The sequence below is a fragment of the Lissotriton vulgaris genome, chromosome 1_1 (assembly GCF_964263255.1).
Source record: "Lissotriton vulgaris chromosome 1_1, aLisVul1.2, whole genome shotgun sequence".
In the NCBI taxonomy this organism is placed as follows: Eukaryota; Metazoa; Chordata; class Amphibia; order Caudata; family Salamandridae; genus Lissotriton; species Lissotriton vulgaris.
In genome coordinates this window covers 1922467868-1922491212 of record NC_141685.1, presented here as the reverse complement: position 1 = coordinate 1922491212, position 23345 = coordinate 1922467868, and the positions used below count along the sequence as shown (strand labels likewise).

Below are 23345 nucleotides of genomic sequence, written 5' to 3'. Positions count from 1 at the left end.
GTTCAATGGCTCTGAGCTCATTAGGCATTTTGTTCCAGGCTTTAGCTCCCAAGACGGTCGCTGATCTTCCGCCTCTGGTGACAAGCCGAAACACTGGAACACTGAGCAGGTTGGCCGTGGTTGACCTTAATGTTCTTGTCGTAATGTAAGGCCTATATCTTGCTGAAATATATCCTGGGCCTAGGTGACGATGGGCTCTGAAAGTTGTCAATGGGAGTTTGAATAGGACCCTCCTACAGACCGGGAGCCAGTGAAGGGTCTTCAATGCAGCCTAGACAAACGCCCTGCGTGGTAGTCCTTAAACCAGTCTGGCCACCGCATTCTGGACTACTTGAAGTCTCCTCAGGATAGATTTGTTAATTCCTGCAAGAAGGCTATTACAGTAATCCAGTCTGGATGATATGAGGGCCACTGCTACTGTCTTTTTGGCTACTAGGGGAATCAAATTAAAGAATTTCCTCAAGGTTTTTATGAACCCAAAACAGGTCCCAGTCAGTTTCAAGACGTGGGGCTTGAAGGAAAGGTCAGAGTCAAACCACACGCCTAGGTTTTTGGCCATTTCTACCGTTGATGGTGGTGCTGTAGTGTCGTCTGGCCACCAATCCTTAGGACAAAAAAAAGGCATTGTCTTTCCCTATCGGTAGGATTTCTGTCTTGCTGGTGTTGCAACAAAGATGATTTTCCTTCATCCATTGCAATCTAGCCGTCAGACAGGCTTTAAAGTGGGAAACATCCTTTACAACGCAACTTTTACCACGCAGTGCTTTTACATCGCAACTTAACAACGCAAACCATTACAACACATTGCGCAGGGGGGTGCTCTAGGATAGGGAATAGATTTAATTTACTATCCAACACCTTCCCTACTATCCACGGGGACTGGAGTTGGAATAGTAAATTAAACTATTCACTATCCAGCACCCCTCAACTCTATGCGTTGTAAAGGCATGCGTTGTAAAACTTGCGATGTAAAAGCATGCGATGTAAAAGCATGCGCTGTGATGTCATACATCCGTTTAAAGTTTGCCTTTACATTGGTACTGGTCTTATCCAAGGAAAGGATCAATTGCGTATCGTCGGCGTATGATGTAATCTCGATCCCATAATTAGAGATTAGAGTTATAAGAGGGGCCATATATACATTAAACAGCAGAGGACTCAAAGAAGCCCCCTGCGGCACCCCTGTGGTGATAACTTGTACAGATGACATGAAAGGTCCCAGCGCGATTGATTGTGTCCTGTTTGTCAAAAAAGATGTGATCCACGCCAGGGCCTGATCTGATATGCCACACGATCTTAATCTGTTAAACAAGATTTTATGTGAGATCGAGTCAAACGCTGCTGACAGGTCTTGAAGAATCAGCACCGCCCTCTTGACCTCATCCAAAATGAATTTAATGGCATCTGATATTTCCAGTAATGCCGACTCGGTTGAGTATTTTGGTCGGAAACCAGATTGGCGGGAATTAAAGGCCTGTGTTGCTTCTAGGTAGTTGGAGAGCTCCTTGTAAACAATTTTCTCTGTAATTTTACCCAAAATGGGTAGCAGAGATATCGGTCTATAATTTGTGAGATCTGAGGGGTCGACGTTTGATTTCTTCTTTAGAGGTTTTACTATAGCGTATTTCCATTCGTCTGGGACTGTCCCTGTGGCTAATGATGAGTTAACAATCTCATTTATCACCGGACCAACGATGTCAACTATATGATGTAGGAGCAACGGTGGACACGCATCCAAAGGGGAGCCAGATTTACATGTCCCGATTGCTTCCTTAGTCTGGGAGAGAGTGGCTGGTTTAAATATTTGGAGGTCAGCACTGCCCTCCCCATTCGGGGGTTCCCTGTGCCTCCAAAGGCCCCAGATGGTCGTAGGTCACAAAGTTCTTTTGACTGGCCTTTATTTTTTCTTTGAAGTGAGTTGCGATGTCTTCACATAACTTCTGAGAGGGGGGATTTCAGCATGCACCCCCTTGGGGCCAGTGAATGATTTTACGATTGTAAAGTTCTCTTTTTGGTTATGCTTTGCCCTGGTGATTTGATTATGAAAATTAGATTTTTTTGCTGATTTAATGGCTGCATTATATTTTTTCCTACATTTTTTGAAAATCAGGCAATCGGATTCCTCATAACCCCTTCTCCATCTGCGTTCCAACTGCTTAGATTGCAGGTGGAGTTCTTCTAGTTCTTGCGAGAACCAGGGGTCTCTATGGGGTTATCTTTTACTTAAACCAGTTGGGGGGCCAGCTGGAAGCAGTTCCTCCCCTATCGACGACATCCAGGCGTGGAACCTGCTAGAGTCCTCAACGGGAACACCTGTGAGGGTAGGAACCTTGTCTTATGCCACTGTATGCAGCGCGTTGTATATAAGCAGACGCTGCCACTCTTTCCTCGGGGGTCCTGTCACTAACTTCCCTTCTCTATGCCCCTTCCCTGGGACCGGGATGTATAGTGGAATAAAATGGTGGTCGGTCCAGATCAGTGGGGATGGTTTTCCTATCTGGAGCGTGCTGAGGTTGGAGCAAACTAAATCCAGTGTGTGCCCTGCCCTGTTGGTTGGCCCTGGACCAATTGTTCCATACCCAACAGCTGTATCATTTCCACAAAAGGTGAGACCCCCGGGCTGCCGCTAAGTTCCATGTGGAGATTAACGTCACTGAGGAGCGTAAAGTTGGCACACCTAAGCATAGCCTCACTAAGCACATCACCAAGGGAGTCCAAGAAGGCCTTGCTGCTGCCTGGAGGGCGGTACACCAGTACCCCTGAGAAGGAGGTGTGTGTAATGTTACAACTGAAGACCATATGTTCGGCTCCACTGATACCTGGGAATGAAATAACTTTCCAGGGCAGAGTATTCTTATGAAGTATTGCTAACCCTCCCCCTCTCCCATGTTTCCTGTCCACCCTACATATTGTAAAGTCTGGCGGCAAAGCGACTGCGATGTACAGGTTTGAGTCTTCTTTTAGCCAGGATTCCGTTATCCCCAAGAAGTCCAGGTCATTGTCCATAATCAGCTCCTTAACCTCCTGTGCATAAAGGCCTAATTAGCACTAATGCACTTCTGCCCTTACACTGGCTGCCTATGGCCAATAGCATAAAGTTTAAGGCTCTATGTATGGTGTTGAAGGCATGGAAACTAGCCTCACCCAAGATTTTGTCAGATATGGTTCAACCCTATGTTCCTGTGCGCCAGCTCCGTTCCTGTGGTCAAAATCTATTGGTTGTTCCGCTGGTGAAGAAAACTAGGGCAGGAGGAAGATCATTCAGAAATAAAGCCGCAAGATTGTGGAACACTCTGCCAGTTCATATCCATGGTATGACTGGCTACTTGTCGCGCTATAGAAAAGCCTTTAACATAACATAACATACTTGGAGATGGAGCATGGTGGAAAAATGAAAGGTTCAAAAGATACATCTCAAGATGTTTACTCAGGAGGCAACAGTACTAACCAACCTTATTTCCAAGGCTCAGACATTTTACCTAGCGTTTAAGATACAAGGCCCTTACTGGACCATACACCTGACACAATTGTATGGTTCAATCATTGCTGACTTCAGAAAGCTGTTATGACGTAAAAGCCATAAAAACTTTGGACAGCAATGATGGTAACGCGCCTCCTCGTCAATTAAAATATTCCAGCCATTGTTGGTATTAAGAAATAAGACATAGTAAACATGCAATATTTAATGTAGAAATTATTTAAAAACTGCACTATACATAATATATAAAAACCGTACATCAGATATGAGGTTGGCTAGATGTATGGGTGGATAAATGTTTGCTTGCATGGATCACTGGATAGACGGACAGAGGGATGGATAGGGGTATGAAGGGGCAAATAGTTGGTCAGTTATTTTGTGGGTTGCATAAGACAAACCATAAAATTATTACTTACAATTATGTTTTTTGTATATCAATGTGTAATGCAACACTGGTTGAGTAACACTGACTAAGTATAATCGATATTCACTAGTATCATACTTCTTATTTGATTAAAAGTATTTAATCACAAACGATGTATTCTGAATATAATTTGCTTCATTTTTAGACAAAGGAAACCCCTTCACAGAGATGTCCATTAAAGAGTATTTGATAGTTACGTTAAACGTTAAAAATTATTTGTAACGCGCACTATCACCATCGGTTTCTTGGCGCTCATTGACAGGTAACGTGAACCAGAGTGCGAGGGTTATTCATATGCGGATTGAAAGAGCAGGGTTTATAACAGTCTGCGGAAACAGTCGTATTTTGGGCAGAGACGGAGTGAAGGTGGCAGAGAGTTCCAGGTGGAAGGGGCCAGGACAGAAAAGCTCAGGCCACCGTGCTTTTTTCTTTTAAATTTGGGGATATCGAGGAGATTTAGTGAAGCTGAGCGAAGAGCTCTAGAAGGGATGTGACGGGATAAGGCCGAAGAGATGAACGCGGGGGCTGCATCCGAAAGGGCCTTGAAGGTAGTACATGCCAGTTTGAAAGTGCAGCGTTTGGAAACAGGGAGCCAATGCAGACTGCGGAGGAGGGGAGTGACGTGCTGATGTTTGGGCTGGCGGAAAATCAAGCGAGCGGCCTGATTCTGCACCAGCTGAAGTCGGTGAAGGTGGCATGCAGGAATTGTGTTGGCTTGTACAAATAAGACATTGGATGATTACATTAGGGAGTTAAATGACAAGCTGTGAGGCTGTTTTGCAACTGCATGAAATGAATAATTTCAGTGAAGGCTTGCAGCTGGGATTGAAAAAACTAAAATTAGATCTTTTTGTGATTTTCACATGTAAATATTGTAACTTCTGAGTCAGTAAGTCCCTATCTATTGTTGTTGTATTTACTTTATTCGATGGAAAATTCATCATAAAAGTATACAGTTTATACAATACATTAAAAAAGAATAAAAGAGTAGGGACACAACACTTGTATATATGCAAACATCCTCATATACTACTCAGTTTAAATTATCTAAAATCAAGCTCAAAGCTTGTTACATAAAAACCATAAAAACACTTCATGCCATAATACTGTCCGTCAGTTAGGTTAAATGGGTGGAACGCTTGGCCCTCCTAGTGCGGTTCTGCCATGCACTACCCAGAAATTTGGCTACCCCACACACCACAGCAGTAGAAGATGTGTCAGTGCGGAGGACCCGTAGGGCCATTTTGTGACATCTAAGGCCCAGCCCCATGCATAAGGGTTTTAACCATGTTTTCCTAGCGACCCTTTAAGCCGGTGCGCTACTGACTCATTAGGGGCTGCACAGCCGTGGCATGATTTAGGGAGAACACCTTTACTTTTCCACCCAGAAGAAAAGTCATTCACCGGCAAAGTCCAGTGCCTGAATTTGAGGTAAAGTGCTCTGTTCAAGGGTTTCTCTATAAAGTCAAGGAAGGGTTCCAATTTTCTTATCCATTTGATCTCCAAAAATCACTAGGAGAGGGGCCCCCCTTCACTCCTGTGTATCGTCGTCTGCTGTACCCAGTCCCAATAGAGTTTCTTAATCACTGCCTTAGGGGCGGGGTTTGGCTCAACCATGATTCACCTAGGCCCAGTTGCACAACCAGCTGTCTCAGGTTGCACAGCCACTTGATTTTGTTACCTGTGTTGAGCAAGATAAGTTCATCTAGAGCTGCAGCATAATTATGTAGCTCTTGGGTCCTTCTTAGTCGAACCCAAAAAAGTAGTGGCCGCAAACATACTTTATCTTTAAGGGTGCGCCTACCCAGGTCTAGCCGCAGCGGGATTAACGGGGTGGAGACTGGGAGGGCCACCAGATCTCGCATGAATTTATTTTTCGATGTGGCTAACTCCGTTATGTTCTCAAACCCTCATAACTCAGAACCGTATAGAGCTGCTGGTAATACTTGGCCATCATATATTGCTAGAGTCGGAGCCACAGGTTTACTCATTGACTCCCGCTGTTCCCTTAATACCACCCCTGAGACTCTTTTGTGGTTTAATACCATTTTGGCCAAGTGATCTTTCCATTTCATCCGGCTATTTACCCTGACTCCCAGGTAGTCAAAAGAATCAACCAGCTCCAAGGGGACACCGTTAAGCAAAATGTTGTTCCTAAATCTCTTGTAAGGTGGAATGGCCATAAGCTTTGTTTTAGAGGTGTTGATGGTGAGGCCTCTATGAATGCAAAACTCACTAAAGCGGTCCAGGAGTTTTTGGAGACCTATGGGGGATTTAAAGATCAAGATGGTATCATCCGCGAAGAGTAGAGTCCCTATCTATTCGGGGAGATATTTCTCTCCCTGACTCTTTGATTAGGCTCAGTGAAAATTTAGAAACCTTTTAGAAAGTTCCAGTTTCCAAATAGGCATTTTCACTGTGAGCTCTGATTGAACAAAGGGAGGAGGCACTCTCGACATCTATGGATGCTACAGGTTGAGGAGACAATCACAACTTGGAAATTAGGATGCTAGTTAAGAAATGAAACGAGACACCCACCTAAGCAAGAGCTCGGAAGATCAAAGGAGCAGTTTTTGATATGGACATCATTCGAGGGTGCTGGTCAGGAAGTCATTAGAAACTGCCAAAAATAAGTGCTAGAAATGAGGATCACGAATTCACTGCTACCTTAGGTCTAGGTAACTTATTTGTATTTGTATTCACTCCCCAGAAGGGGTCAAATGACAATCCTAATATTTTATTGTTTGCGTTGTTAAGTTATAAAGATGAACCACTTTTTGGGCAATTTCAAGAGTACTGTGTTCAGTCAGAATGCAGAGACATAAATGCTACTTACCATTTAACTACGGATATTTGATTTGTCTCTTAGCCAGTAGCGGCTCCTGGAGGGAGTGCATTTGGCGATGCAGCGCACGCAACAAAATTCGTTTTATTTATTTGTATACTTACCTCCGTTCGGCCATAATCCGGAGTTTACTTCCTCCCAACCCTGCCCCTTCCCTGCCCTGCGTCACTGCCCGGCAGCACTCCCTCAAGCAGCTGCTACTGCTCTAAGCCCTCTATGGAAACTGCAACCTGGGATGTCCATGAAGTACAATGGCAGAAGAGACCCAGAATTGTTACTTGAAGGTGTCATTCCCATGTAATGTATATGTATATGTATCCATTATGTTTAATATGGCGAGCTGTGTACATTTATAGGAATTTCTGTATATTTTTATATTTACTTATGCAGTTTAAACCACCGTAAATTGTGCACTCATGTAAGTACTTATTTTAAATAAAACAAATAGTATTTAACAGTCTTTAACCACATTTCTGATAAAATAGAATATTTAAACTAATTTGCCTGTATTTGAAAGAGATAATCCATGGCAATCTTGAAAAATCTGCTATTTCAAATATTTATAATTTCAATGGGGGTAGGGACAATAGTGAACTATTTCTGGTATTATATCCTTCACACATCCCAGTATATATCATTGGCATATCGAAAGTGTCATGGAGGTTCACTTCAACATATGCTGCAGTGCTTTAGAACACAAGCAAGGTTAAATATACCTTGCAAAGTTACGATATATATAAAATAGAAAAAAGGATTGCCTACCTCAAAAAATAAATATATATATATATGTACATATATACACATATACACATATATAAATAACTAGATAGACAAAGGTTTACATTTTTACCATAGGTCAAACAATTTAGTGAAGTGGGGAAAGCCAGTTTAAAACTCACTTTTTCAAAGCAAGTCAATCAATCAATCAATCAGTGACACTTGTAAAGCGCGCTACATACCCGTAGGGTCTCAAGGCGCTTGGGGGGGGGGGGTGCCGCTACTGCTCGAACAGCCAGGTCTTCAGCTTCTTCCTGAAGGAGAGGTGGTCTTGGGTCAGGCGCAGGTCGGACGGGAGGGAGTTCCAGGTCTTGGCGGCCAGGTAGGAGAAGGACCTTCCTCCTGTAGTCGCTCTTCGGATGCGGGGGACGGCGGCGAGGGCGTGGTTGGCTGATCGGAGGTGGCGTTTGGGAGCGTAGAAGTTGACTCGGCTGTTGAGGTAGCTCGGGCCTTGGTCGTGTAGGGCTTTGTGTGCGTGGGTGAGGAGGCGGAAGGTGATTCTCTTGTTGATAGGGAGCCAATGAAGGTCTCTCAGATGTCCGGAGATGTGGCTGGATCGTGGGATGTCGAGGATGAGTCTGGCTGAGGCGTTTTGGATCCGCTGGAGTCTCTTCTGGAGCTTGGTGGTGGTCCCGGCGTAGAGGGCGTTGCCGTAGTCCAGTCGGCTGGTGACGAGGGCCTGGGTGACGGTCTTCCTGGTCTCTGTGGGGATCCACCAGAAGATCTTTCGTAGCATGCGTAGGATGTTGAAGCACGCCGAGGAGACGCTGTTGACTTGCTTGGTCATGGAGAGGGAGGAGTCCAGGATGAAGCCCAGGTTTCGTGCATGGTCTGTCGGTTTGGGTGCGGTGCCCAGGGCGGGAGGCCACCAGGAGTCGTCCCAGGCGGAGGGTGAGGAGCCCAGGATGAGGACCTCCGTCTTGTCCGAGTTCAGTTTCAGGCGGCTGGTCGTCATCCACTCGGCTACCTCTCTCATCCCTTCGTGCAGGTTGGCTCTGGCGGCGGCGGGGTCGTTGGTCAGGGAGAGGATCAGCTGGGTGTCGTCGGCGTAGGAGATGATGCTGAGGTGGTGTTTGCGTACGATGGCCGCGAGGGGGCTCATGTAGACGTTGAAGAGGGTTGGGCTCAGGGATGATCCTTGGGGGACGCCGCAGATGACTTCGGAGGCCTCTGACTTGTACGGTGGTAGGCGGACTCGCTGTGTTCTTCCGTCGAGGAAGGAGATGATCCATTCCAGCGCCTTGTCCTGGATTCCGATGTTGCTGAGGCGCTGTATTAGGGTGCGGTGGCAGACCGTGTCGAATGCCGCGGAGAGGTCTAGGAGGATGAGGGCCGCTGTTTCTCCCTTGTCCATCAGGGCTCGGATGTCATCGGTGGCGGCGATGAGGGCGGTCTCGGTGCTGTGTTTGGCTCGGAAGCCGGACTGTGAGGGGTCGAGGGATCCGTTCGTCTCGAGGAAGGCGGCCATCTGCTTGTTGACGGTCTTCTCGATGACTTTGGCTGGAAACGGGAGAAGCGAGATGGGGCGGTAATTCTTGAGGTCGGTGGGGTCCGCTGTTGGTTTCTTGAGTAGAGCGCTGAGTTCGGCGTGTTTCCAGCTTTCGGGGAAGATGGCGGTGTTGAAGGATGTGTTGATGATTTCTCGCAGGTGGGGTGCGATGACAGTGTCGGCCTTGTTGAAGACGTGGTGAGGGCAGGGGTCGGTCGGTGATCCGGAGTGGATGGAGTTCATCGTGCGGATGGTGTCTTCGGTGCTGATCGGGGTCCAGGCGTGGAGGGTGGTGGTGGGGGGGGGTGGCTGGTCGGTCGTGGTGTGCGTTGGTTGGTTGTTGAAACTGCTGTGTATGTCCGTGATCTTGTTGTGGAAGTATGAGGCGAGGGAGTTGCAGAGGTCTTGCGATGGGGTGATGTCGTTGTTTCCTGCGCTGGGGTTGGAGAGCTCTTTCACGATGTTGAAGAGTTCCTTGCTGTTGTGTGCGTTGTTGTCCAACCGGTCCTTGTATGCTGTTCTCTTGGCGGCGCGGATCAGCTGGTGGTGTTTCCGGGTGGCAAGTTTGTAGGAGGTCCTGTTGTCCGGTGTCGGTTCCCTTTTCCAGACTTTCTCGAGGGCTCGGCAGTTCTTCTTGGAGCTCTTGAGTTCGTCGGTGAACCATGGGGCCTTCTTGCTGCCGGGTCTGCTAGGCGGGGTCCTCAGCGGGGCGAGTTCGTCCGCGCAGTCGCTGATCCATTTCGTGATGTTCTCGGCGGCCTGGCTGGGGTTCGCTGAGCTGGCAGGAGGGTGTCGGCTCAGGGAGGTGGCGAGCTGGTCTGCTGTGATCTTGTTCCAGCTTCTGCGGGCGGTGTGTTGCTGGTGTTGGTGGGTCGTCGTTCTCTTGAAGGTGAAGTGGACGCAGCTGTGGTCCGTCCATTGAAGCTCTGTGGCGTGGCTGAAGTCGATGTCTGTGCTGGATGAGAAGACGGCGTCGAGTGTGTGTCCGGCGAGGTGGGTGGGGGTGGACACCAGTTGCTTGAGTCCCAGGTTGGCGAGGTTGTCGAGCAGGGTGCTGGTGCTGTGGTCGTTGTTGTTCTCCAGATGGAAGTTGAGGTCTCCCAGGAGGATGTAGTCAGCGGAGGGGAGGGCATGCGGGCTGATGAAGTCGGCGATGTCCTCACTGAATAGTGTGCGTGGTCCCGGGGGTCGGTAGATCAGGGTGCCTCTGAGGGTGGTGTTCGGGTTGGTGTGGATCTGGAAATGCAGGTGTTCGGCGCTGGTCAGGGTGTTGTCGGTGCTGGTCGTGAGACGGATGGTGTTCCTGTGGATGATGGCGATGCCTCCTCCCATCTGGTTGGCGTTGCGGTCCCTCCGGACGATCTTGTAGCCCTCTGGGATGGCGATGGCGATGTCGGGAGCTGAAGAGGCGTTCATCCAGGTCTCCGTGAGGAAGGCAACGTCAGGGGCTGTGGCGTCTAGAAGGTTCCAGAGTTCGATGGCGTGTCTGTGGACGGAGCGGGTGTTGAGCAGGATGCACTTGAGGTGGGTGCTGCTGGAGTTCGCCTTGGCGGGTGCTGGTGCGGGGCTGGTCCGGATGCAGCAGAACTTGCAGGCGTGGCAGCTGAACGGGCCTTGGGTGCGTCTTGGAGTGGCTTGATGGCATTCTGGGAGTCGGCCGGTGTTGAGTGCGGTGAGGGTGGCGGCGGAGTACGTCAGGCGGGTCGGTCGGGGTCTTCGTGGGCCAGGGGTCCTGGCGCTGGTCGCGATCCGGTCGCGGACGGGCGCAGACAGGCTTACCTTTGGCGCGCCTTCGGCGCACAAACGGCGCACCCGCTGCGCGTGACCGCTGCGCGTTCGCACGGTCGCCATTTAAGGCGAAGTGCGCGGGTGGGCGGGGCAGCTGGGAGGCGGGAGCAGAAGGGAAAGGGGGCGTGGTCAGCGGTGGTGGCGGGAAGCGGGGAGCGGAGGGCGGCGAGGTAGGCGGGCAGACAGGAAGGAGAACGATAAAAACGGGCAAAAGTGACTAAAACAGCAGGCACCAATGCTCAAACAAGACGCTAACACAGGAAGACAAATACAGTAAAAAAACAAGCACAAATGTTGTACAGAGGCAAAACAAAGACAAAACAGACTGCAGCGGCGTCAGCCGGCAACGAGGCAAAGGAACAAGCACAAGTGATTTTCAAAACAAGACAGACTGCAGCGGCGTCAGCCGGCAACGAGGCGGGCAGCGAGGCAGAGGGCAAAGCGGAGTGGCACACGCAGCAGCTGGTGGCCGTGCGGCGCGGGGGTGTCCCACAAGTGGTAAAAAAAGTTCAACGACCAGGCCATGTCATCTCCCTAAACCAGCAGTTGACTAAAAATCAGTAGAGGGTGGAAAAAACTTTACTGAAGACCTGAATGACTGAGCAATTTCCGATGTAAATACCTGGACAGCCGAAACGGTTAGACTCTGAGATGTTACAGAAATGCACGTTGTCCAAACAGAGCTTTGACAAACACTTTATTTACCTGAAAATAATTTTGATAAACATTGCTGGTAAGAGTTTTCACCGTGAACACAATTTTTTTTCTAACCTTCTATCAAGAATGAAGCCATTTAGGTGCCCAAATTTAATTTGGAATTACAGTGCATCTGTGTTTTTTAGAAGACGAAGGAATACAAGGGGGAAAGCAGTGCTCTGGAGAGAACAATTTAAAACCTTGACTGCACCAAATTCTCCCTCATGGTGAGGACTTAGCTGGCAGCTATGAGGGTGCTATCAAATATGCATGATGAAAAAAGGGAACACTTCCCTGCTTCCCTTAACAGCTCTGGAAATAATTCATGCCTCTTATCCCTTCCTCAGTAACTGTTTGAAGAAAACAGACTAAGCAGCTGTTCTTTCAGTTCCTCCACAAAACTCTGAGCTCTATAAAAGTCAACATACATTACAAAACCAGTACATGCACCACTTTACTCTTCACCGTATGAGGGAGGTTCTTAAGACCAAAATGCTAAATAGTTTATATATTTATCTTTAGAGGGCAAGATGCAACTCACTCTACACAACCTTCAGATGTAAAGTGCATTTTTGCAATGGAAAATAATTAAAATGCTTTTCAGCTGTTCATTTTCTAAGACATTTACCACTACTGCATTTCCCATGAAGTCTTCTGTTCATTTTACTCACACATTACAATGGAGCCCATAAAATGATCAATAAGAGTCCACCAACGTGATTCAATACCCTGGCAGAGTTTTTTATGCTCAAAATGTTGCTAATGTTTACTGTTAGTTATCCCTTTTACGTAGGCATTCTGACATTTAAAAAAACATTAAAAAATGGTCAGTATTTATGGTAGGGCTTCATTACAGACCCGTAGAAGCAATCACCAATCCTCAACTGCATAAAAACATCAGTAAAAGGAAATAACTTCTTTGATGCTTTACTGGAAAACTTTTACTCACTAGGCCAGTCATAAACATGGAAACCGCAGCGCAATACCCTGTCATTATTGAAGCTGCAACAGTCAAAATAAGTCATCACATTTTTAGAAGAGGTTTAACTTGAAGGCTTTCTCCGCTGGCAGTTTCTACCCCTGTAATTCTAATCAGTTCTAGCCCGCAATCTTTAGGTGTATGATTTTTAATAATAAAGAATGATTTGCCTTGAAGGCATGAACAGTTAGGGGCATATTGTCAGTAACCTTTTTGGCTCCAAACCTCAGTGGTGGTAGAAAAACAAGAGTGAGCAATGAGGAGTATTTTCAAAATATTGGGGTGAAAATGTATTTCGTAATCAGCCTGAACGTACCTAAAATATCTGTGTAGAGTACATGTTCCAGGTCCCCCAGCATGGTCAAGATGACTTCCTCGTCCAGCTGTGCAGTCCCTTCCCTCAAGCAGCTTTCCTCTTCCTCCTCGTTCCAGCTCCTGTAGGTGAGACCTGACTTGCAGGATATGGTTTCATCATCTGATTTGCTGCTGTCCTCAGTGGACACGTCGGATGTATCTCGGCTGGCCTGACAGACAGCGACAGACTGGTCTCCAGGTTTGTTGGGTGATGTGGAGGCACCGTCGGGGAGCGTGGAGGCGCCCGCATCCCACTGAGTAGAGTTGCAGGTGTAGGAGAGTGAGTGCACAGATTTGGAGAGCGCCTTTGAGAGGGAGCCTGTGTTACCCTCATCCTTCCTGTGGAGGAACCTCCAACTTGCCCCTGGGGATTCTGCAGTCCAGGAAGCCTGGTGAGTGGTTAGCCTCACTTCTCCTGCCTCTGCCCCACTCAGCAGAGCAAGGTCTGTCAGAGACTTCTGTTTGTGGAGGCGTGCACTTCCTCGTCTGACACCCTTGTTTTTAAAAACAGATAGCTCTGCAGGTCGCTGCATGTTTTCCCAGCAGGACTCTTTGCCTTTCTCATTAAGAATCACATGATCCCAGTCCAGTGTCCGAAGTATTTCAGAAGGTCCCTAGAGTGATCATCTTAATGTAGAAATAGAACATATCTAAAACAGAATAGAAAATATCCGGGATCCGAGATGCAGCGAATGCTCAAAAGACTTAAGTTTGTGCATTCCTGTTCTACATATTCCTAAGCAGCTCCCGCTGTGTCATCAGCAGCATTTGAGGTCATTGCTGCTTCGTTGTTTCTCATGCAGATGACAGTTCCTCCAGTACCCTGCTCCAGAAGAGAAGTAAGCCCCAAAGTCTCCTGTGTTTCCTCAGCTCCATCCACTTGGTATTTTCTTTCAGTGGTTGAGCTCTCATCTTCCTCGCTGCGCGGCTCGCAGGCTGAAGTGCAGAGGGACCCAAGTGCTACAGCAGCATGGCACGCGCCGCCGAGCCGGTGCAGGGATCCCGCGCAGCCCTCTCCACGCTGGGCACGCGGACGCGGTGCTGGGAGCCGGAGCCCTCGCGCCAGAGCTCAGTGCCGGCTGGAATGAAGGCAGCACTGAGGCCAGGCTGTGCACAGGTCCCTCGCTCACGCGTTAGTATGCAGCCTGCATGCGCAGGAGTGTGGCTGCTCTCTGGTACTGCAGCGCCGGGTGCTGGCTGCCATGGCAGCACACAGAGAGCCCCGCGCCCCCGACAGGAGCCGGTGAAGTGCTGCCGTCCAGTGCACAATGCCACAGGTTACCCGAGCGAGGGAAGTTAAGGATGACGCTTACAAATGACCCCACTTACCCACTGTATGCGCTGTTGACAGAAACAAACTGCTTGGTCTGACGTGGTAATGCGAGGAAAGCAATTCCAGTATCGCACATGTACAGATGCATGTGTTTAGAAAACACTGGTCACAGAAATACATATAAATTAAGCGAGCGCGACTCAATCATTAAAGCAACATTATGTTATGCACTTTTTTTTCTTAAAGGAACAGTCTTTCCATCTCATACAAGCGTTATTTGGCAAATGCTTCTGCGTACGGATTGCCTCGTGAAGTGTGCCTTCTCCTCCTTCCTAGTCCCTCGACTTTGTATTTATTATTAATTCCTCTACTTGCTCGAGAACTAGAAAAACGAACATAATGTATCTTTAGACAAACAGAATGCCACAGAGATAATATGAAGCAATCCAATGCCCACAGTCCAGCCACTGAGCAAACACAAGGTGAGATGAAAAGGCATCTGCCCAGAGGGAATACTTTAACAACATTTAATATATATTTATGAGTTTTGTTGTACAAGTTACATAGTCATATTTGACAACGCAAACAGCACAAATAAAGAGAAAACTTATTCATGTTATAAACTTTCAGTATTGTTGCACTTGTGCCAAAAAAATGGTAAATACATATTTCATGCAATAATGAATGTACAAAATGAATAGAAGTTAGATAAAAAAAAAGATGAAAGCCCCACAGGAAAGCCCTCTCCACTCCTGCACCCGTAATCACTAGTGGACACACTCCTTCTTGCTATGTCCATCTGTCTGAATTAGTAAACTACTAACCTACTAGATATCTACGAGTATCCCGTTGTTTCTGCCTGGCTTCGTTAAGGCCATACTGTTTCCATTTAAAAGAAAGCTATGCTACCCTTTTTTCACACCCTTATTTTTTACCAATACATAGTCCCCGTTAGTCACAATAAGTTAATTTGTTACTTTTGCCTGTCCATTTCGCATGCTTGCTTCAGGTCTTTTAATTATGTATATTCCGTTTAATACTTATTTCCTTACAGACTCATGTGCAGAGTGTCAACACATTCCAGCAGGTAGGTGGCGACCCTACCAGTAATTTCTGTATATTGTATGACAGAAGGAGCCACCCCATGTTCTAGTGGAGGTGCTTGTGATTCGTTTTGTGGCACTCTAGAGTCTCCTGCTGCAAATGACTAACAACTGCACACCCTGCATTTTAGTGAAGTAAATCACAGCAAAGCAGAGGTGAGTTACTCTCTAATCTCTTCTGCATAGCATTTTCATTTTTATGACATAAAGATGTCAACTGAAAGAGAGATTTCTCTTTCAGATTAGTGTTAGTTAATCAGAGCAAATATCTAGGACAAGAAAACATTTCTTTTAATAAAAATCCCTAGGAAAATGAGAACATTAAAATCCAATTCCTGTTATGTATACTTTATGTAAAACTACATGTACATTATCAAACTCATAAGATATATTCTTAGAAGAAGTAAATGCGGCTGAATTTTAAACCTGACACCAACTCAATAAGAATGTCTAAACCACAAAAAATAAATGTCAGAACCGTGGGAATAAATACATTCCGAATCCCATAACCAGTGTATTTGTAGGTGGTCAGGCCTCATGCTAGCTATTCATTAAAATACACATCTCACTGTCAGTTTACTGATTCAGGTGAGACCAAACCCTCACGAACAGGGCAACGCACGCTAGTGAATTAACAATACACCTGGTCAGTTTGTTGCCCCTGGTCCCCCTTAAATGATGCCCCTGCCAGCCGTTACAATGCCATTGAATGCTTGAATTTCAGTTACTGCAGGAGCAAGCCATACACTAACAAGCCAAAACCCAATCCCAACCCCAGATGGAAAAAACATGGAAGACAAAGAGTTTGCGGAAGTGATATTCGCAGGATCATAGGGACTGTTAGGGAAACCATGGAATCACCTTAATCTCATTGATCGGTTCTCTACCAGTGCTAAGCCTGGTTAAAGCATTCCCAGTTTTGACAGACATAGCAAATGAGCCACAGAGAAATGAAATGTACACGTATGGTTATGTGGAGAAATCAAGAACTGGAACATACATCTCTTTGACCCAGTCAGCAGATTTAAAGAACTGCAATCACATTCACCAGTATTGGACAATACAATGTCGGACACTGAGAACTACAGCTAAAGTTCCAAACTCTTCGTATTCTCCAAAACTGTGATTTCTGGCAAAAAGTCATTTTTCATCATGCCTTTATTTTGCTCATAGCATTTCACTGTGTTGTGCCTCAAAGGCTATGAAAGTGTGCAAACACAATTGTGAGCATCGAGCACCCGTCTTTGAAGAAAGTCACTCAAAGTGTCCAAGTCAGTATGGTAACCAGGACAGGAAGAGCAGGGTTCACTAGTGAATATACCTAGTAAATATAGACTATGAGTTACACACCAGCCTTTCTCTACACTCTTCTCCCATGCACATCAAAAACTATTATACTAGAGAGTGTATAGCATCCTCTCTCCAACTGACTGTGCTAGTGATGCAATCAGATGGTATTCCTCCTACAAGACTGAGTTTAAATATTGTCCTGCCAGAATAATGTGACCAGAATATTGACTACCGTAGTTTCATGAATGTAAGTATATATGTAAGCATAGATTTACTACACTTAACTGCACATATATGCAGATTGACACATATCATGTCAAAATTGTGATACACCTGTAACAATGAAAAGACATTTCTCATATTGAACATTCATCTGTTGCAGTTAAATTATGTTTCTATGAAATATTCACAATTTAAGTCATCTACATTGTCTCTCAGATAATCAGTTGTATCTTGTTGTTGGTTAAATGAAGATTTGACACTAGGGGGTATATATCTCTATTTTTTTGTTTGTCCCATTTTATTTAATAGGTCATCTTTACTTTCCACTAAAATTGATGCTAGCACCAAGTTGTGATTCTTAACCCCACTAGTATGTACCATGTATATCTTTTTCTCCGAATATATATTAATAGAGGGGTTAGGAATCACAACTTGGTGCTAGCATCACGTTCGGTGGAAGTAAAGCTTACATATTAAAAAACGACAAGCAAATCATTTCAAAATAGCATCAATACAAATCTGTTTTTGTAGTAAAATCAATGCCACCAACACAACGTTTTAAGTGATAATGGCCCTAGAGCCACATGCTCAGTTGGGCTTCACTGTGGAGGCAATATGTAAACGTACATGCCGACATTTAGATCATGGCAGCCATTTAATACTTGGAGGAGTGATATTTTGTAAAGGCGCATTACTCTGAAGGGCTGCACTGCCTGGAAGCACGTCGCCTTGCATTTGTCTGTGTGCTGTGTTGGAAGCGGGGTTCTTATCTCTCCCATTCACATTCATCCGAACGAACCCTGGATGTCAGGAGACACCCTACTTCAGCGTCTGATCGCTGATGAGAAGAGACGGGTGACGCGCAGCTCTAGGCACTATTTCTCGAATTTTCCCATGCATCCGGTAGGAGAAGGCCGCTCTCCAAAGAGGCCAGTCAGCTCGCATCCCACGATTTACAGCTGAAATGCTCTGACCCATTTTTTACTGTTTCAATTATATAAGTTGAGGTCAGGGGTATTATTTTAAATCCTGCTTTCCCCCTCGAGTAAACTGCTAGACAGTAAATCTCCGTAAGTTAAGAACTATTTGGAGCACAGGAGTACCCTTTTGCAAGCGCCGGTACTCACCAGATAGCTCCTCGAGGCACTGCTTGGCAGTCTTACTGTAGGAAGAGTCTGATTTAGTCGGACTCGTGCAAGGGTCACAGAGTGCTATCGATGTGCTGTCATTTTCAGAGTGTGTTCTGAAATCAGAAAAGAAAAACAGTTATTACATACACAATGGTTTAAATGCATATTACTTCTAATCTTTAAATGAAAGATTTGCAAATCATTTTTCACAACATGCTTTGACAGTACGCTAATTTCTCATGTTTGTTCTGTCCCAAAATATTGTTCTCATGTTGCTCAGGTGGCAATCAGTTATACATTCGGCCTTCATTAGGTTGCTGATTTGTTAAGAACATAAGTCCAGAAGCACAAACTCATTTTCCCATAGACACAGAAATGCATTGATACGTCTGGCCCATAGCTTCTTAAACTACTCCGTTAATGGCGCAGGTGCTTACCAGTGCTTAGTCACTTCTAGCTGAAAGCACACCGCATGACATATCGAGCTCAGATCTCAATTATACCTAAACTTGGCAATAAGAATGCCAAATAATGACACAGCAGATTCCTGGACGCCTTTGTTGCCGTCTGGGCAGCGGCCAGCGAGGCAGAGGGAATCAGAAAGATTGTATCCTAATGATTATTGCATTTGTCAAGAAGAAGCCAAAATGCATTCCTTTACTGAAAACATCCGTCAAACACCTTTTGCTAGAGCACTATGAGCTTTTTCTTTTTCGGTTTAGGTATCAGTAATCAGCAACAAAAAGTGAAGACGTCATTATAAAATCGCAAGAAAGAGACTATGTCGATGCAAGAGTGACGCTGTGCGGCACCAGGAGGGCCTGGGACTTCAAAACCGCCCTGGCAAAATATTCAAACCAGCTCTGTTTCTTTCACCTAAACCAGTGTTTGAAATCTAAACATAGAAGTATGTCCGCTGCCCTATTCATGGTGGGTTCACCACCATGGAATGGGCGGTGGAAAAACAACTCAGAATATGCTCAGCGGTGCCGCAGCTGGACCACCAGTATATTCCTGCCCCTTACCGCTGCGCTACGACCGCAGGACCCTGTACCCTGGCGGACACAGTGGTTTAGTGACCGCCACCCTCTTAATACTGCGGGCTGACCTGCAGTGGTGGCAGAGGTCGGATCGCCACTGCCAGTACGGGTTGTTAGGAATGCTGTACCCGTAATAAAGTCCTTAATCTCCATGTGCCTGTCAAAAATGAATGAGCCCTTGTATAATGAATCTGGATCTCATGTATGTGGTCCAATACCTCCAGGTAAAGTTTGCGCTATTTAAAAGTGCACAAAAAAATAATTCAACCTGTGTAAGCATGTAACACTACATTAATCCTAGACTAAATCTATTTTTCTTAAGTGCCGTCATAAGATTTGCCCTAAATTCTAATATTTAGAGGAGAATCCATGCGTGCTTTTTCTAGATGAAGTGCAATGTTCCCAGGATGCCTCGTATCTGATCCAGAGAAGAACTAGTTTGGCAGTTTGGGCTGGGCTGTTCCCATGGGGGGCAGGGTTCAAGACTGATTTGCCTATGGCTGGGTCCAAACTGGGATGGCACGGTGAGCAAAAAAAAATTAATTCAACCCAGATCTGTGATTGGGGTGAATGTTTGACCATGTTCAGCATTCTGTCCATCATCTTTTTGTGTTGCTATAGTCAACCTATGGCAAGAGTATGCCTAGAAGTGGGTGCCGTGCTCACTGTGCCACTGGATTAAAGAGCTTTTAACAAGAACAGTGGTCCCTAACTAGAACTCAATGTTAGAAGGACTATTCATATAGAAATGCAATGATGTCTATATTTTGCTGTCCAACTGGACATAATCATGTAATATGAAGAATTAAAAAGAACAACGTACAAGTGGGGACATGTATAACAAGGAAAGGAGAAACTCAGGCATTACATGGAGCATGGCCAAGAAATACATCAATTGGGACAGCAAACAATATACATTGATGCACTCTGGCACATACAGATACAGTTATAAGGTTGTGCTAAGAGCGTTAAAAAGTCTCAATCCCTTCAACACATTAATGGGATCATCTTCCGGACTAGACAATAGGTGCCTGAGCACCATGCCTGTTGCAGTCTAAAAAGAAAAAGCCTGAGTTTCTCATTTCTCTGTTATACATGTTCACAAATGTATGTTTTTTTTAAAAATTCTTCATATTAAATGATTATGTCCAGTTGGACAGCAAAATGAAGACATCATTGCATTTCTATATGAATAGTCCTTCTAATATTGAGTTCTAGTTAGGGACCACTGTTCTTATAAAACATTCAATACCCAAGGTCCCTGACCACCAATTGGGTTGGTTATCTTTTTCTTTTGTGAAGCAGACTGGATTAAAGATAGTCTGGCTGATGAGGGGTTATACCCCAAAGCCAGTCCCCGAAGCTTGTTTCTGGTCCAGGGAGGACTTGGCTTTGCAGTTCAGGCTGGACTGTTCCCATGGGCAGAGGGATCTGTGACTGGAGGTGAATGTTTGACAATGTTCAGCATTCTGTCCATCATCTTTTTGTGTTGTTGCAGTAAAACGTTCATCTGCAGATTAACTAGAGAGTCCCTTTTGTTTCTCCACATTTCTTTTTTAAAGTGGAAACTCTCACTCGATTTCCAGGTCTTTTTTTTTAGCTCTATCATCTGAAAGTACGTGTGGGCATACAAATAGGAATTGTGTGCTGTGAATAAAGTGTATTATCCACAAAGCTTTTAACTCCCTAAAGAACAACCTGTTCCACTAGCATTTATACAGCAATATTTGCTATTTCAACACATTTAATATGCATAAGGTATGCAAAAATAATTCTGTCAACGAAACATCTTATTTTATTTAACAATTTGTCAAGTGATAAAATATGTCAATTTAATATATCAACTATCTTAGGAAAGATGAAATCCCAAATACAGAGACATTAGCAGAGAATAAAAATGAGATCAGAAGGAGACGTTTTATAGATTACCGCCTTGAAAATGATCTTCTTCCAACTAGAAAAGTTATTATTACAAATTGTAGTGTTTCTAAGAAGGCAATAAGCATGTCCTCCGCACAAAAAGAAGTGTGCACGTCTGGAACCTCGTGGTGTGACCATCCGTGGTCCAAGTGTAATTAAGTTGGCAATACTGGTATTGTGTTTTGGTTTATAGTTTATTGATAGTGAGGCTTGTCCTTATTGCCAGTGAGCCCAGACCCTGTTTTGGTTTTGGTACTTTAGCAGAAGACGTTCTGCGAGGTTGTCGTTGCCCCCAGTGGGAGCGGTTGAACTGTTGTTTTTGAGAATTCATTTTTTTGTTGTCCGTTTTATGTTTTGGATTGAGTTCTTTGAATACGAGTGAGTCACACACAGTATGTCTGAAGAACAAACTTTCGCATACAGCGAAGATCACATTAAAGGCCTATTAGCAAAACCCCCTCTCTTCGCATCAGCCACTTTGAGTACTACGGCTAGGAATCAAAACGAAACCGAGAAACTCTTAAGGCTAAAAAAGAAGCAAATTCGCACAGACCTGCATGGTCACTTCCTCCTCCAGCATTTGAGAGCTGGTACCATCCCAGGAGGACTTCAGATCAAAAACATCCCCGTGATATTTACAGACGACCCAATTTACAAAAAAGGATACAGTTTTATTGAGACCAAGTGTAGCCGAGACCTCATGGTCTTAACGGTTGAGACGGCACAAAGAATCTCATTACAACAACTCGAAGAGATTAAAACTTTAGAATCTGAGATTGAAAAGAACCAACAGATTCCGGACGCAAAATCATTACTAGAAAAAGTAGAAAAGGAGATCCTAGAATTCAAGGACTACACAATGAACCAAAAGGAGAATCAGTTTCAAAAAGATAAGAAGAACTTCAACCTAGAAAAAACATATCCATACCTTCAGACAGATTTCTACTCCCGAGCAGACTCAAGGAGATACTTAGGGGAATACCAAGGACGATCAACCAATAAATTCATTTCTTTCTCGGATACCTCATCAGCATCAAGTGGAAGTGAAAGTGAGACTAACAATCAAAGAAGAGGAGGCAATAAAAGAGGATCTTTCCAACAACAACCAGGACCCTCTTCGGCTCCTTTTTTAGGAAGAGGCCAACCACAAAATCGAGCACGTCCACGGTACAACCAGCCATGGGAGATGTCGACACGGAGGCACAATTACAAGAACTGGTAGTCTCTCCAATTTTCAATTTATCAAACAAAGTTCTCACTCAAGCAGAAACTAGTGTTTTGGAAAAAGGACTCTCCTTTGTCCCCATGAGACACACCAATTTTGTCAAACTCAAAATGGAGGCAATTGAATTCTGCCGGAAAATTAAACTAAAATCCTTTTTCGCACAAACTCCGATCCAATCACCAATAGAAGTCACAGGACTGAGGAGAAAATCCACATTTTGTCCACCAGGAAATAAAATAGCGAAAGAAATTCTTACTTTCGAAAAAACCATCTTGTCAGCTATAAACAAAATGGAGGAAAGCCGGAGTTGGACTAAATTTAATATCTCGCGAGCTGAGAAAAATGCACTAGACAATCTCAAAAAGGACACGTCAGTTACAATCAAACAGGCGGACAAAGGAGGATCAATAGTAGTGTGGGACACGGAAAAATATATCGGAGAGGTGATGAGTCAACTTAACAACCCGAGATGCTACAGGAAAATAGCCAAAAATCCGACGACAGAACTTCAACAACTACTCAACCCAATTTTGGAGAAAGGATTGACAGACGGAATAATTGGGAAGAAAGAATATGAATACCTTAAATGCAACAACCCAAGGATACCCTTATTTTATGTCTTACCCAAAATCCACAAAGACATTAATGCCCCTCCAGGAAGACCAATTGTCTCCGGTTGCGAGTCTCTGTTTGAACCGGTATCTAAGTTTGTAGATTTCTTCCTGAAACCCTTCATGTCCGAGGTGAAGTCATTCCTCCGAGACACGACGGATTTTATAAATAAATTGCCAACTATACCTTTTGAGCAGAACGAAGATTTCCTGGTGACAATGGACGTGAGTTCATTGTACACCCAGATTCCTCAGAGTGACGGCCTAGATGCCATTCAGTACTATCTTGACCAACGACCCAAACCGACTAGAGTACCAACGGAATTTATCATGCAACTAGCTACATTGGCTCTGAAGAAAAACTATTTCAATTTTAACGGAGATTTTTTCTACCAGATAAGCGGTGTAGCCATGGGGTGTCCGTTCGCCCCAGAATTGGCTGTATTGTTTATGTCACTCTATGAAGAGAAATTTGTTTACCAATCAAATCCATACTCAGAAAACATCACAAGTTGGAGCCGTTACATAGACGACGTCTTCTTAACCTGGAGAGGATCAGAAGAAGAATTAAAAGAATTTCACGAGTGGCTTAATACTCGCACAGAAGAGATCAAGTTCAGCATGAACTTTTCCAAAGTTAAAATGTCATTCCTTGATGTTGAAGTATATCCTACAGATGAAGGCTTGGTGACGACATTATT

The 23345-nt window shown here is 45.0% G+C and overlaps 1 protein-coding gene across 2 annotated transcripts in view; it reads right to left on the bottom strand.

Moving 5' to 3' along the window:
* NAV3 (neuron navigator 3) overlaps window positions 1-23345 on the bottom strand; it is a 1035010-nt gene that overhangs the window by 536980 nt on the left and 474685 nt on the right. For both annotated transcript variants that reach the window (XM_086919576.1, XM_086919578.1), the window contains exon 9: window positions 17846-17961. In XM_086919576.1, coding sequence (XP_086775702.1) covers window positions 17846-17961 — 116 coding nt within the window. The remainder of the gene's footprint in view (window positions 1-17845; window positions 17962-23345) is intronic.